At 29.9% G+C, this 16,259-nt stretch overlaps 2 protein-coding genes across 8 annotated transcripts in view; both read left to right on the forward strand.

Moving 5' to 3' along the window:
- Positions 1–8,300, forward strand: part of LOC106685421 (uncharacterized) — a 15,007-nt gene extending 6,707 nt beyond the window's left edge. For 2 of the 6 annotated variants that reach the window (XM_014428064.2, XM_024361420.2), the window contains exons 4-9: positions 2,542–2,612; positions 4,249–4,296; positions 4,371–4,421; positions 5,288–5,359; positions 5,428–5,608; positions 8,145–8,300. In XM_014428064.2, coding sequence (XP_014283550.1) covers positions 2,542–2,612; positions 4,249–4,296; positions 4,371–4,421; positions 5,288–5,359; positions 5,428–5,608; positions 8,145–8,280 — 559 coding nt within the window. In that variant the 3' untranslated portion in view covers positions 8,281–8,300. Of the gene's footprint in view, positions 1–2,541; positions 2,613–4,248; positions 4,297–4,370; positions 4,422–5,287; positions 5,360–5,427; positions 5,623–8,144 lie in introns of those variants that run through there. The other 4 variants (XM_014428066.2, XM_024361422.2, XM_024361421.2 and 1 more) reach the window with 4 other exon arrangements.
- An 862-nt stretch (positions 8,301–9,162) lies between these two features.
- The window catches only part of LOC106685424 (delta(14)-sterol reductase LBR), a 14,484-nt gene continuing 7,387 nt past the window's right edge, over positions 9,163–16,259 (forward strand). The window contains exons 1-6 of one of the 2 annotated variants that reach the window (XM_014428075.2): positions 9,163–9,181; positions 9,257–9,388; positions 9,819–10,194; positions 11,877–12,073; positions 13,947–14,126; positions 15,328–15,493. In XM_014428075.2, the coding sequence (XP_014283561.1) occupies positions 9,831–10,194; positions 11,877–12,073; positions 13,947–14,126; positions 15,328–15,493 (907 nt within the window). In that variant the 5' untranslated portion in view covers positions 9,163–9,181; positions 9,257–9,388; positions 9,819–9,830. Of the gene's footprint in view, positions 9,182–9,256; positions 9,389–9,559; positions 9,745–9,818; positions 10,195–11,876; positions 12,074–13,946; positions 14,127–15,327; positions 15,494–16,259 lie in introns of those variants that run through there. The other variant, XM_014428076.3, reaches the window with a different exon arrangement.

Genomic DNA, 16,259 nt, shown 5'->3' on the forward strand with positions numbered 1-16,259 from the left:
CATCTCGTTGGGAGAAGGTTACCGACTGTAACGGTGGATATTTTGATGAATAAAGGTGATTATTTGAAAATATTTATTTATTTATAATTTCCCCCAAAAAAACGACAGGACTTTTTGAATGACCTGGTATTTTGGCTCAAGGAAGTTTATCAGACTAAAATGAATATTGGAAAGCAAATGTTTTTACTTTCACTAACGTATATATGGAATTTATAGTAAGGGAATGTATTCCGATTTAAAAATTTTAAATTTGAGTTTTCGAAAAAAATACAAGTTTTAGGGTCCGTCCAGTCCAAATAACTAAGTCTCGACAAATTATATGTGTCTGTGAACAGCCTAGATCAAAACGAAAATTCTTACGAAACTAAAATTGTATATTTTGTTTTAGTTATATGTCTGTAATGTGATGGCATTATTATCATTAAAATCGACAAACCGGAAGAGCCACTTTTCTTCAATAATGGATTTTAAACACTTTGGTACTATAGTTTAAATTAAAGCTCAGTTTACTAAAATGTGCGCAGTGTACACAAAAAATCATTTACATGAACCCATAAATAAATCTAATAATGTTTATAAAGCTGAAATTTTCAAGTGTAGTTCTCCTTATACTGTATATTTGCAATAAGGCTGGGTCAAAAAAATCAAACTTTATCTGACTAAATTCTCAAATTAGTACAGTCAACAAGGAGGCACCGATTAAAAAAATCATTTTTTTTTTTTAAACGATTGTTTAGTGATTATTTTGGGAGATGCTGAATCGGATTCTGGATTTTCCTCGTTTATATAATGCTTCTTTCAGGAAAAAAAAAATCGAACAAATTGTTCTTTTTTTACAGTTTTACTTTTAATCCGAAAACTATTGCCTCTACCACAAAAGAATTTATAAAAAAATTAAAGGTAAGATTATTTTCTTTAAATTTCTTAAATATTGTTTTTGTATCATACAGTCAAAGGCGCTAGAGCGCAATCAATTATCGCCAAAACTCAACAGAAGTGCCGGGAAGGTGATTTCACAATTGGTTATTTGCTTAATTTTTATGATTAAAAAATGAATTGAGTGTGATAAAATTGTTTCTTTATTATACCCGATTAATCCGGAGTGGATATTAGAATATAACTTGATTGTTATTTTTATTCGTAACTTAAATTAGATAAAAATTAAAAATCGATACAAAACTTATTACATAGGTAACATATATACTAATATATGATGAAGTTAAATTTATTTAACCAATTTTAAATTTTTAAGAAAATAAAAATTGTTTAGATACGTGATTTAATTTATGTTAACAAACAATTTTTAAGATTTTGATAGATATCTTTATAATAGTGAAGTTTTGATGAAGTCAGTTATTTTGATTTATTTTACCAAATAATTGTTTTCTCAGCACTTTATGAATTTGTGTTTGTATTTGTATTTACAGATAAAAAAAGACTCTTCTTCTTCCGTTTCCTGTTTATTATAATCTTTTTTTCATTTTTGCATATTTAGTATTACAACGGTTTCTTTGAAACTTGTACAAAAATGTGTATTTTATATTAGTTTTTCTTCCTTCTACTGACAGTCAAAATTATTCTTAATAATTTTGGTTATTATAAGTGCCACATTTTGTCTTGTTTCAGAATCATTATGATATAAAAAATATACATTTAATTAACGTGAAGTGGAAGGAAAAGAGATACTTGATGATATATAGATATAATTTTTCAGAAGATTTCAATTGTAAGATATACAAATAAAATTTTGAGGAAAAAAAAAAAAGGTAATACAAAACAAAAGAATTGGTTTCTTTATTCTGAAAATTAATTACAGAAACAATAACTGTTAAAAAATTAAAGATAGTTAATGAAGTGTTGATAGTTGACCGAATACGTTGAGAAGATCGCCGGTGGACGGGTGGGGGGTGCGATCAGCAAATAAACACAAATAAACAAAAATTATTTATTCTTTTATATTTTATCTTATACATGTCTTCTTACCTATATAATATTATATTTCATCTTTTATTGTTATTTATCTACTTTAATGGTTATTGATGAACTACATTATTTTTGATTTATTTGTTTTGTATATATTCAAATTTGTTAGTTTATTATTTCTTTTAATTTTTATGTTTCTCTGAATGAGGGTTGTTATCTCTTTTCGTTGTATAGCCCTGATGAAGACCTGAAATTCAGGTCGAAACGTCGGCAAGAACAAAACATTTTTTGTTTATTTGCTGACCACATCCCGACCATCTTCTCCACTTATTTCAATTTTCGTTTTATCCTTTATTTATTCATATATTTTTTTAATATTTAGTATTCATATTGTATATTATTGCTAACAATGAAAACTGTTGTTTTGTTGTTAAGTCTAGTTGTTTTCCATTGAATAGAAAATCTAACACAATCCCGAGGACGGTTTAAACCCAGTTAATTCAATTTTAGACAATTTGCCTAACCAATTTTTACACGGCCACCATAGATAAATACCAATATAATTATAATTAAATTTAAAAAAAAGAAAAACACTGAAATTTTTAATATTTTCTTTAGCGAAATAGACTTACGGATGATGAATATGGAACCTCCTAGAATAACAGCTAGCAGTTCTGATGGGCATTTCAGTAAGTAACTGGAGTTTTTGTATAAAAATCACAATAAGAAGACTATTATGATATAAAAATAAATTTTTTACTGAATATAGCTGATGAATGCAATGGACTTTACAAAGTATTTGTAACAACTTAAAAACTTTCTAAAATAACTCATGAGCACTGTTTCATCTTCGTTATTAAGGCACATTCCATAATTTCGCTCAAATAATTACGACATCAAATGAGCTCTAACGGAAATTGAAAGCTCTTTCAACTTTTACACAGTGGGTTTCTTCCAGTACTGCATAGGTTTAGCTCTATGCAAAAAAAAAAATAAAAAAAGAAAAAAAAAAGAAAAACGATGAACGTTATTTTAAGCAAATTTCGCCAAAAAATTGTTCCATCTGACTTGATGATCGAACATGCTAAGCTTTTATATGATTTTTTTCAACTACTAATTGGTTTAGTTTAGTCATTTTGATAAAATCCGTAGTTTTAGAGATACGAGCAACAATATGAGAAATGTACAAACTTTTTATGATTTTTGGCCTGTTTCTCAGAACCCAACAAGAAATTTTATTTTTATACTTCACATTCAGTTTTAGCACTCCAAAATATAGCAACCTAGAGAAGCTAATTTGAAGCGAATCTGGCGGAGCGAGATTGAAGGTGGCCGAGCAAATAACATTTGTGCGGCCGTACGTTGCTGGACTCTTCGAACAATTAGCTCAGACCCAGAACAGGCAAGAAGTAACCAACGGGAGATCAATAAGTTAATTCTTGACATGAACAGATCCTGGCTCAATTTTCCAGTGTGAGGTTCTGGTCTCCGCCCCAAAAGATAATCATCCAATGAAGTGGCTGGAAAAAACAGAGCACAGATCTAGCAGAGGATGCCTAAGGTATTAGACCAGATTGATAGCAGTTCTAGAAGAAGAGAAAACATCTGAAATAGAGAACTAGCTTGCCAGGTGATGAGGAGGAACTATCAGCCTTTTATTCATGAGCTCTCTTTTAGGTTACAATATACCTCATCTTTAAATATCCACAATTAATCCAGTGTTATCTCAAGGCCTAACTTGATTTAATGTTTTAAATAGTTTATATGCCACCTGATTACCAAGTAAATCGGTGAATCGATACCTCTTTGAAAAGATATTCAATATCTTAATATACCCAATTACACCTAGCATAGCATGGCAGGGGTGTCTGAGGTATTCTAGCATTTGATTTAAATAAATATATAATACATCTTTAAAAACAGTACATTGGTTCCTCATTGGAACCAATAGTGTAATACATACTATGAATATATAATAAATACTTGAACCCACAACTGTCTTTAAATAATTTATAGCCAGAAACGAAGCAGTTTTAATCTTAAATTTAATGAAAATGGTTCATAATAGTGATTCAAAAGATATCATCCTCCTGTTTAGAATGGTGAAGGTCATAGGCATCAGTTATATGGAAATATTATTTCGGTCGCACCTCCTACCAAACAATTGTTTAAATTTATATTTTCCGTACCAACGAATTATTTTAAATAAACATCAGTTTAAAACCTGTGCTAATCGTCTCTTTAAATAGATTAAGAGTCAAATACAAGAGGTATTCTTTGTTAATTGACATATGATTTCTTATATTAATATAAAAACAATTTCAGTTTACTACGAGACACAATTCCTCACTTTCTCCAATGGGAGAGAAACAGGTAACTGATATATAATGTTCATTAGATCTAACCTGCTTTGAATTTGTTTAATTAATGCTTCCTTTGTCTTTTAGATTGTACCATACCCTCTCAGGTTCATATCCAGATGTGTGACTCTCATAAAGGTAATTGTGATTGATTCAGCACTTAATTGAGATAGTTTAAGTAAAGTAGTTGTGATTTATTAATCTAAATAATAACCTTTGTAATCCTAGAAGATTCAAAATCGATTTAAAAAATCGAATGTCCGCGGCATTTCTGTGAGACCAATGGTTCGATATTTTTTTTAATTTGTCACCATAGCCACTAGATGGTAGTGGTACTTGGAAATCATGGTCATTTATGAATATTGAAAATGTCGTTTAGGCTATGATACACCGTAAATGCGAGAAAAGACTTTCTACATATTAAAAATTAATGCATTTAGACAATTGGAAAGAATTATCATTGTCAAAAAATATTATAAAAGCATCCTACAAAACTACGGTTAAGACGAGATATCTCTAGAATGATGTATTGGGATTTTTAATTTACGTAAAAAATACGTATTGTTGATTTCTTTAGACTTTCGAGTTATCAATCCTTAAACTATAATATTTAGTGTTTTGAAATCATTATTTCATAAACAAATTAAAAAAATTAATTATTTTAAATTTTATTCCATTGTTTCAACACTAAAACTATTACATACAAGTAGATATATGTCGGTCATTATAACATGTCATAAAATTCGAGGCTCGTTCTGACGAACGGTTTAGCAATCAGAAATCTAGTTGAAGGTTCAACACGATATTTCCATTCCCAAACCTATACCAAGTTTTTTAAGTGTAAAATCATTCCTTGGAACAAAATTACTATTCAATTATGTAATATTCTGTAATCGTTTTAATCTTATATGAGCATTCCACTGATCTCATTAAATCTTAAGTATGTTGATTTAAATGATCTTGTTAACCTTGGGTAATTAACTTTTTTTTTTATGTTTCTCAAGATTGTAACAAGAATCCAGCGATAATAATGGAGAAGTGCAAGACTCACAATAGGACGTCAGAGAAAAAATCGTGTAATATAATTAGCGGATCAATTAAGGATTGATGTAGAAATGAGACCTAAATTTTGTATTTGTGTTAGGTCAGACTCCTCGTCACAGAACAGATAAGTGTCTATTCACATGGATTGGGAAGAGGAATAACTTCTTCTCCAAGATAGCCGCATTTATTTTTAACTTCATCCAATTCAAATTTTGTAACGAATTTAAGGAATCGCCAGCAAGGACATATTCGTTGTGTATGACTTCTTCCGGTATCAGTATGTAAGAGATTTCAGGTAGTATTGTAGATTTTAATTAATGAAAATGAATATGTAAATGCTGTTTTAATTATTATAACAAAAGTGTAAACAAACTTTTTAACGAAAGCATAGGAAAAACATTGGGCGCAAGCATCCTCAGTTTCGCAATCGCCTTATTGAACAAGTATTAAAAACTGTTCGTTAAACGTATATCTTTTTGATTTGTAATTTGATTTTTATTATCATTGTTAGAAATATAGGGCAAAAAAGTTTCTTAAAAATAACCACCGGTATAAAATTGACATTTGCTGGTGATTGATTTATTAAAACAGGTAATATATTTTTCCTAATTGTTTATTTATCTGTTATCATTACTTCCTACATAATTCGTAGTAGCAAACGCGAAAATGGTGAAAAAATACAGACATTCGTGTGATGAAGCCTAACAACTGGTTTTTACGGCATAACTGAACAGAACCATAATAATATTGTATTTATTATTATAGTACATAGTATCGAGTTTGTCATTAATTCAAGCACCAATTTAAGAGGTGGGGTGCAATAACATCACAAGACCTCAATCGATGCTTACTCAATTACAGGTTTGGCTATAATATTAAAAATAGGTTAGGTTAGCTGGACAAGAAGTATTCATTTACGGTCGTGAAAGAGACCTCAAGTCCTAATAGTGTTTAGGTTCTTGCAGGAACGATTACTACTCACAGTAAGCTATTCGCTTGCAGTCGAAAGAGTAGTAAGTTCATTATGTATTCGCTATACATCCTTGTGAAAGGACAAAGACGGCCGAGGGGTATTCCCCCTAGGCCCTAGGGCCTAGTAGGCCCAGGGTTATGCTGAGTAAGATTAAGTATAGAGAAATGGTTCAGAGGTAACTGTGTGAAATAATGTCACTATATACATTTTTAAAAAAGAGGAGAATAAACTGATCCATTATATACGTCTTACTGCCCCCAAGAGGTCTTACCCACTTTTGACTATACCTGAATTTCAAATTTGGGGAAGTGATTCCTCTGGGAATGCAGGCCTTCGAAAGGACCGAAACAACACTACACAACCTCTAAGTATCTCCAGCTGAGCAGAAGCTTCTTTCCAACCCTTTTCTTCTTAGATAAACGCATTTCCAAACAATTTCTTTAAATTTTGATCTATATGACTTAAAATTCTTTCTTTAGTACAGGGGGAGTCTATTGGCAAAAACTGAATTGATAAGATTCAAATTGGGAGCTGACGCCGGTCCAGTCAAGAAAGAATGATCTCAAAAGTAAATTGGTTGGAGTTTTTCTGTAATTGGCCATGGGAGGGACAAAGTTGACACCAGTGCCCTGTTTCATAATAAAGTACTAAGTAATGCTAATAGTATAGTTTTATATGATATATTATTTATTTATTTGATATATAGATATTATTTATTTCTCTTTTTTTGCATAAAGAAAATTCTTTTATTTTTGTATATATCTCCAGGGATTTTTTTCCTTACAATCGACTCTTTTATTTTTTATAACAACATTACAATTCATCTTTTTTATTTTTATTGTTCATATTTTAATTTTATTAAATTGTATATATCATTTGGAAGGTTTTTTTTATTCTTTAATTTCCTTTATTACTTTTTTTTTTATATTCATTTCAGGTCCTCCGTTTTTTGTTTTTTAACCCAAACCAGCGAACATTTTGCTCCGGGTTTTCAGTCACGAAACGCCCCTCGCCCCAACATCCGGCCCGGAGGACCAAAAAAATAATTATCCCACCAACTTCTACAATGATGACTTGCACTTTTACACTTTTAAAGTCCTATAATGTTACTAATAGTTATCCTTATTGTGAAAAACATAAGTAGTAGTGATAGTACTTAATAGTTTGAATACTTTATTTAAGAACTGATATTATTAGCTTTCATTATGAAACAGGGATCAGGTGGTAAAAACAGTGAGTACAAAAATACTGATATCCCCGTCTTTCTAAAATATTTATCAGCCAAATGAGACAATTTTATGTATGAAACAAATCAGACTTTTTTCCCAGCTAAACCTGTCTTTATTTCCTTACCTAGTTGACATTTTAAACAAAATTATTGGTCATTTTATTTTTCCCAGTAAGTAATTTTCTCCCATCTAATCCCTCTTAAAATAAATCATATCAGATTATTTGTACACAAAAGTAAAATTCAATGAGATTTTCATAAAGGAGTAAACAAAAAAAAGTCTGGCAAGTTTATTTCGTAATTTTAATGCATGCAATATAAAAGAATTAGTATCCAACACTGTTGGACTCTGGCGCACCCAGCGAGGGGCAGAGGGCAGCTGCCCCCTTAGAAGTGAAAAAATTATTAATTTTTATTTTTCGAGTAAATAATTGTGATAAATAACAAAGTACTACTATAATTATATATAATTTTCTTAACATTTTGGTTTCAATCGCCTTTTTCGTGCTGAAATGTCACAACTAGAACTACCATAGCTTGCCCCCTCCCCTCCAGTTTTGATTTTGGGTATACCCTTGCTTTTGGATATTGTAAAACGCTTTCTATTTATGTGCAGGAGTGACGAGTTAATTCCAGTTTTCAAAACTGTGAGGCAGATGAGATTAGGGAATGAAAAGGGTAAAACAAATGAGAACGAAGATACAAGTCAAATTGACAACTGTGAATCAACTTCGACAGTTAATAAAAATTAACAATAAATAGTGGATGACAAGGCTTGAGTTTAAATTTTAGTAGTATTTACGATATAAGTTACCTTCCACATGCTAAATAAATTCCTAATTTTCACTAAAAGTTAATTGTAGTAAACATAATTAATATAAATATGGTATATTATGTTGATGTCCTACTTCATAGTGGTGCTATTTCTACTAATTTTAAGAAAAATAAAATTCTGAAAAAAATAATTGTCTAATTCTGTTCAGTAAAAAAAAAATTCAAAATTTGTAATTTTTCTAAAAGAGAGAATCTTTAATTTTATTGTACTTTAAGTTAGTGGAAATGTACACAGCACCACTGTTAAGTAAGCCATCCATATATTCTATAATTCATACTTCCACTGAACCACATAAGACCACGATGATATGTTATTAATATTCAAAAGAATGTAAGTAGTTTCAGAAGAAAAAAACAAAATAAGAATGAAGTTAGATTAAAAATAATATTCTGGTCAGAGGAGAGCCAGAGATCTTTATTTTAAATTTTTGATTAAAGAGGTTTTAATACGAGAAACAGACATTTGAAATACAATTAAAAATTATGATTCTTAAAAATCTATGTTTTTGATTATTCACCTGAAAGATGATTTAAAATGGCCTATGGTTACAACTCAGAATAAAATATTATAATTTTACCTTTGTTTACGCATTAATGAGGCTTATTATTCGCCCATAGTTAAATTTAATTTATATGATTCGCAAAACTGCAATAATCTGCAGACATAACATTTTGCTTCTCCACTAGTTTATCTTCTGATTAAAGATAGTTCTCAAATAAAAATTTAATTCAAATTTCCTTCTAACGACTTATATCGATACTATCATATCGATTATAGTCATAACATATTTAGTGTGTTATATAACAATTTATTTACAGGTAAATTATTAATCAAATATTATTAGTTTTACTCTATATGAATATTTTTGTATTAATACATACATTGTTTTACAGAATTCTTGGTCAGAAGCTTATTTTCGACTTTGTTTATGTGCGTGCTAGAGTTGTTTGTAAACTTCTTAACCGTTAGGTTTTGGATGGCGTTTCTAAGCGTCGCTTGAAATATTTTTACTGATTTACGTTTATGTAAGTACTCTTTTGGCTGTATATAATTTCTATGTATACAAAAAAATATTTTTTAATACCATCATCCCTTTTTTACTAACATTCCTCATCATTGTTAGGTTATCCGAATTAATTTACCTGCAAAATTGTTTTCATAACCTTTAAAATCTACAAGCGTCCACTTTTTTCTATTATTGTATCAAGAATTCGTGTTGCTATTTTTGTCTTCTGCCATCTGCCGCTTTAATTTTAACTGGGCACATGTTTCTCTCAGTTTGCATTGGTCGTGATTTAAAATTTTTTTTTAGCCTAGCAAATTTAAACCTATTTTATGTTGTTAGTCTTAGTTAGTTATTCCCACTGAGAATTGTGTTGCTGTTGGTATCAATCTGTTAAGTGTGTATATTGATTATTATTGACAATTTATTGTAATGTTTGATTTTTCTTATAGTTTACAGATAGCATGGACCGGCCAGCCAGATCACTTCGACGATTGCCAGCAAGATCTGCTAAATCTGCTGAGCGGAGTTTATCTAAAGGCAGAACTGCCAAAGATTTAGATACACCCCAACCTAGAATTTCTTCTCCTCGTTTTGCAAGGAGGACTTTAAAGGATTCTGAGCAAGAGACAATCATAAAAAATGCTACTCCACCAAGGAAGAGGTCCAGGTCCAGATCAAATGCAAGAAAACGTCAAGAGGTGGTGAAAGATGTGAAGGAAGTTAATGATAAGGATGTTATTGAAAAATTTAATTCCCGATCATCTAAGACCACATCCGCTGCTCCTGTTGCAAAGTTAGTTTCGAAACTTAAAGAGGGGATTGAACGTAAGTATCGACCTAGTTGATATTAAAGAAGTGCTTTATTTTATTTCCGGCTTTCTGTTCATAAGAATAAATTATTTACTATCAAGTTAAGCTATCTGCTTCAATTTGTTATTAATTTAAAAGATGATTCAAGTTTCTTGTTGCCTAAAGTATTGGTTTCTTAGCATAGAATATCAGAAGTAGTATGCTCTTTTTGGAAGCAATAAAAGCAATTAGTTACTATATTGTTTTCTGAAACTAGAATGTTTCAGTCATATTTTGAGTCTAGTCTCATGACATGACCACTGGAAGTCAATCAAATATTTTGTTTTGTCTTTAGAGGCTAGGCTTTGTTAGTTATTGTGTTGATTCTCATTAGTCTGGCCATCATAGGGTTTTTCTAAGAAAAATATTTTTTTCAATGGTCCTTTATGCTTTTTGGGTTGCTGAATCTGAGTTTTAGTTTTGCCACCTTTTCAGTTACCAGCTTCACAACAAATTTACAGAAAAACTCAGTATAATTTGAATAGTTTTCATATTTGTTCACTTACAACTAGAAAACTGCATTTTCAAACATAAACGCCCAATGAGAAGTAGGCAGTTTTCCTGTAAAAGTGTATACTACAATTTATTGTCGGCTAATTCGCAACTTACACTAGAGCGTGCTATGAAAGTATTACAAGTATCAAAGGTTAATAGTGTTTTTTGTCTACAATTCTTCATGATTTATAGAGGTGCTAAACTCGAATTTTAGATTTGCCATCTTGCGAGCTGCTGACTTGACAATAGTTAAATAGTAAAGAAAGGCAAAATTTTGGATTTTTTAAAAATTTTTACTTACAACTAGGGAAGTTAGCATTTCTTATAGATTAAAATTTTATTTAAAATAAAACAGACTTTTTCTATATGTGTATATTTCATTTGATTTTTGGTAAACCTCAGCATTGTGGTTCTTGGAGAAAAATTAAAAAAAATAATTTTTTTAAAAATCTTAAACCTAGGGTTCAACATAATTCAGATGGTTTTTGCCATACTCTTTTAAGGCCATCTGGCCTGTTAAGGGTAACTTTTGTCTTGTCAGTGATTCCATTGCTCTTTATTTTTATGAGTGATCTCCTCCAGCAAATCTTAATCTCTGTCCTATGGTGTTATCCAAAAATACAGGGACTTTCGTTTATCTTTATGAGCGTAATTTTGATTATCTCAGGCTTCTGACTGTTGGTTTTGAAATTGGTACTCCCCGAATACTAGCTATCAAGTTTCTAATTTAAGAAAGCTGTTGAGTTGAGGCTCTTGTGTAATCCATAAGTGTGATGGGTGAATAATAGTCAACCTGACTTTGCTTGTCTTGACTCTCAGTCTTTCTGTACTATGTTTTGCGATTGGAGATATTGTTGAGTAATGAAAATTAAGGCAATTGTCGATGTAATTCCAAGGTTCTTTGTGAAGAGTAAATGTTCTTACTGAATAATCATGGTTTAAATGGCTTTGAGGTCAGGGAAGTGAAACAGCATCATTCGTTGTTTACCAGCAATAGTCAACATTTTGATGTAAAAAGGTGTTAAATACTTAGTTACTTGTTATAATGCAATGTTAGCTTCTTTTTGGAACTATTTTTTTAATAATTTGTAAATATTAACTATCTTTATTTTCTTATCTAAATTTTAATAAATTAATGGTTATGGCCTTGTTTGTCTGTGCAGATGTACGGAACTCGGTGAGTCCTGAGGTTGAGGAAGTTGTGCGCAGGAGTCTTTCTAGATTTGAAGAGGTTAAAACTGAAGTAGTCAGCAACATTGTGACAAGAAGAGCATCTTCACGTCAGAGTAGAGCATCTTCCGCATCTGTTGTCATCAATAGCTTGTCAAATATTGCCTCATCCCAGGGTAAAATTGAGGAGGTAGTCCATCATAGCTTCACTTTCATTCAACTTTTCCTATCATAATATTCACCACTAATCTAAGAGAATAATTTATTAAAATGAAATTAATTAATGTAATTATATTATTAAGGTGCAAAGATAAATTATAATTTATTTTATACTATTTACTTCTAAATGAATCCTTCTTGCTTTTAGCATGGGCAATGCTATACTTTGTTTTTGAATAAAATACTGTGGTTGTCACAAAAATTGCATTGAATTAAGCATCTTATTTTCAAAGTAATACTTTGAAATCATAGCTTTTCTCTGTAAAATTTATTTTTAACGGTGAATGAACTTTTTCAAATTCTGAATGGTGATACTGCCATTGCTGTGAAAATGACGTCTAAATCATTTAATACTTCTAATTAACAAGTTATTATTTGCTTTTCTTCTCTAAGTGGTGTCTTGCCTTAACTGATTTATTAGCAATCAAGATTGGTTCTCATCTGGTATATATATATATATATTTATATTTTTTTTTATTACTTTCTTTTTAAATAGTGGAACAGTTTGTCAAACAAATATGTAGTCTCCACCATGTTCACTTATGCTGAATTTTTAATCGTGAAATAATAGCGACTTTAATTTTCTGACTGAGGATAGTAACAATTCCTGTTATTTTATTTGAATGTCATTTAAGCTGTTAAAATTTAAAAAAGTAAATAATGCAGAAGTGACTAAGAATCTGGGAGCTTCAGCAACTACCATGTTCCTAAAAAAAAAGAAAAAAAGTTAATATGGATTATAAAATTACTTTATGATCATTAAACAGTGCTAATATATTATAATGCACTGCATGGACTGTTTATAAAATAAGAGTGAAAAATATAGCTTACATATCAGCAACCTGCAACATGTCTTCAATGGCGTCATTGGGGGTTCCTGACTTCTATCTCCATGTATTTTGGTATACACCTTTGTTTGAGGAAATACTCAATATTAGATCTCACTTCCATAGCAAATTATCTTTATAATTCTATTATTTAGTATTATTAGGAAACTTTTTTTTTTTATCAAAATAAGATAAACATTTGTCATCTTTCTTTCTGCTGGTGAGGATTCTATTGATAATTGCTTTGTTTCTTCAGAAAGTGAATATGGAGAACTACAATTTAAGTTAACTCATCATTAAGGTGCAATTAATACTTTTAGAGTAATTAAATTTTTATTATGGCTTTAGATAAATCCTAGCTATTAACTTCTACTCATTGTAGAGATAATAAATTTATTCATTTTTATTGTCAGTGAAGATAAGACACAATCTTATTTTGTTTAGTTAAAACACTGTTATTTGAATATAATATTTCACTAAAATAATGTATTACTTGTTTATGGAGAGTGACCTATTTTTGAGGTATGAGAATATATCAAAAGAATTATTGGAGACTAATGTTCATTCTGATGGAAATGATGAGTCAGCAATTGGCTGAATGTTTTCCTTGTATTGAATATTACTGTAGTTATAATACAAAGGTGTCATTGATCAGATTTACATCAGTTTCAGAACAAGGTTATGATCTTTATATTCATTTGATGTCGTATATTTTGATAGTGTAGGGAATGTTAAAAAGAAGCAATTATTCCAGTAATTAATGATATAATTTTCCGAATCTGTACTTTTTATTGATAAGCTTAATTTAATTAATAAAGGTCTGTTCAGGTTTACAATTGGATGATTCTTCAGTTTTATTGAATTTAATACTGGAATACATACAATATTTATATTTAAAAAATTCACCTTTTATGTCATTCTATTATATTAAATTAATTATTGTATTTTGTTTTCATTAAAAAATTAACTTCTGCATGCCAAGTAGTTAATAGATGCTAATAGACATTTTGTTTACAGGAGATCATTGTAAGCGAAGAGCAAAATATTTTGACTAATCACATTGGTACTCAAAAGAAGGAAAAGTCTCCTGTGCCTCGGGATGCCAAGAAAGTTAATTACCTCAAAGTTTTTGGACTTTTTCTCCTGGGAACTGCTTTATGTGCTCTTGTAATCGTGTCCCATTTCATCTGTTCTAAGGTTTGGCTCTGTTTTCTTCATATCTATGCCACATTTTAGATTAGAAATTTGATTTTTTTTTTATGGCAGTTAAGAAAACTAGCAATAATTTAATAAGTTTCATTTAGATTTAATTTTATTTTCCTTAATGTTTTATTTATTGATACAAACAATACTTCATTTTGGTTTATTATTTTCAATAATGAACCTTAAAAAAAAAAATAGAACATGATTTAGGCCATCTGGCTGTATACTATATTGGTTTCTACACATTTGAATAATAAGTTCTCAGATATACTAGTGCAAAATCTGCTTCAATGATTTTGATCAAACCTGTCTTTAGTCTTCTTTAAAAGCTTCAAATTTTTGTATTTAGAATAAATTTTTTAGAGAGCAGGAAAAAAGTTATGAAGAAAAGAAAACTTTATTTGTGCATAATTAAAAAATATACATGTAATGGTGAGTTACATATACGCTTAAAAAGTAACTAAATTCCGTATAGACCAAAAAGTAATATCAAAATCGGACCAGGTTTAGCAGAAATTTCGCTCATCAAACTTTATAACCCACTAGTGTTTTGCATTGATTTTCATAGAAAAAAGTAAACTTTTTATTAGTTTTTCGGATAATTAAAAAATTATACATTTTCAGAAATATTCTAGATGGCCATTAGAAAGATCATTTAATTCTCAAGTTGGCTAATCTGGAAAAAGAAAAACAATATTGCACCAATGTTAGTGAAGATATAACAAATAACATTTGTATTGGACTTTACACATTAAGTGGTAGGAGAATTGGTTTTGAGTGATATTTGGTATTTTGAACCAAAGTCACAGGTCACTCAAGATTGACGCCCTCTAATTTACCAATTTTTTTTTTTTTAGAATTAGCATAATGATTCTATAACACTTTTTTATTGTTTGTTAGTTACTTTTATTATTAAAAAAAATATTTGGAATTAAATATTAAACCATTCAGAAGAATTTGCAGTATTTTATTTAATATACTTCATTAGGACTTTGTTTTATTATTGTAAATTAATCTGTGTAATGCCTGACTTTATAATTTTCTTTCACTAAACTATAGAAGTAAAATAGTACTACAAACAAAGCTGCAAAGTGGGTTATACGTAAGCTCTTAGTATAATGTGTATAATTTTTTTATAATTTCCTGAGATGATAAAAGATCAGGTAGTTTTTGAATGTTTGTTCTTCTTTCATAGGATGATTGCCAACTGTCCCAATCGAACCTGCCCAAAGCCTTGGATTACAGTCAGTACTTTGACTCGTACATTTGGCCTGTGTATTCTCTTTCTTTGCTATTGTTGTTTGCTGGCTGTCGGTTTACTTCTCTCCGACAGAGGAGACCTCAACATTTTTCTGTATTTGGTGAGTACACATATTGTTAACAGAACTGTGATTGTTAAGGGTTGATAGTGAATGTAAAGAGTTAAGAGTAAACACTCTTAACCATCACTAAATTAACCAGCAAGCTTCCTTTTCCATTTCAATATTATAAATCTACGCTATTGATGAACAGATAGTTGACCATGAATTATATATCTGAATCACTCATTACTCTCAAATTTGTGACTTGAGTTCCTTATTAGGAGGAATTCAGGGTGACAAGATAAAAAATCAGCCTACTAGAAAAGTGCTCATACTACCATGCTGAAGTACTACCAGCTTAGCTCTTTACTTCCTCGTAAATTCAGGCTCTTGAAACAGGAAATATCCCACAGATAGCAATCCATATGTGATAAAAGCTCTCTTATGTAAATTTTAGTTTGCAGCAGAGAACAGTAGCTGCAGATCAGATACTATCCTCCTGTAAAAATATCTTGTGAATAAAACAGTAACTGGTTTACTGTTATCTATTTCTTATCCTGCTGAATTATCAGTACATGAAATATTGGTATTCTATTATATTTTTAATTTCTCCTAATAAATATAATATTTTTCTTTCTTTGCTTTTTATGATTTTCAAGAGCATTAATGAAGTGACCTAAAACAATTTTGTGAAAACAAAAAAAATACTTTTTTTAAAAAAAAAAAAAAAAAACAAGTTTTCTTCTTTCCCCTTCTCTCATTGTTAGTTCTCAACATCGATTGTAGCACTACGGTTTTGAGTTTTTTCCTATGATTTCCTATATAA

This window comes from Halyomorpha halys, unplaced genomic scaffold, assembly GCF_000696795.3.
Source record: "Halyomorpha halys isolate HHAL.00 unplaced genomic scaffold, Hhal_1.1 Scaffold691.1, whole genome shotgun sequence".
Lineage (NCBI taxonomy): Eukaryota > Metazoa > Arthropoda > Insecta > Hemiptera > Pentatomidae > Halyomorpha > Halyomorpha halys.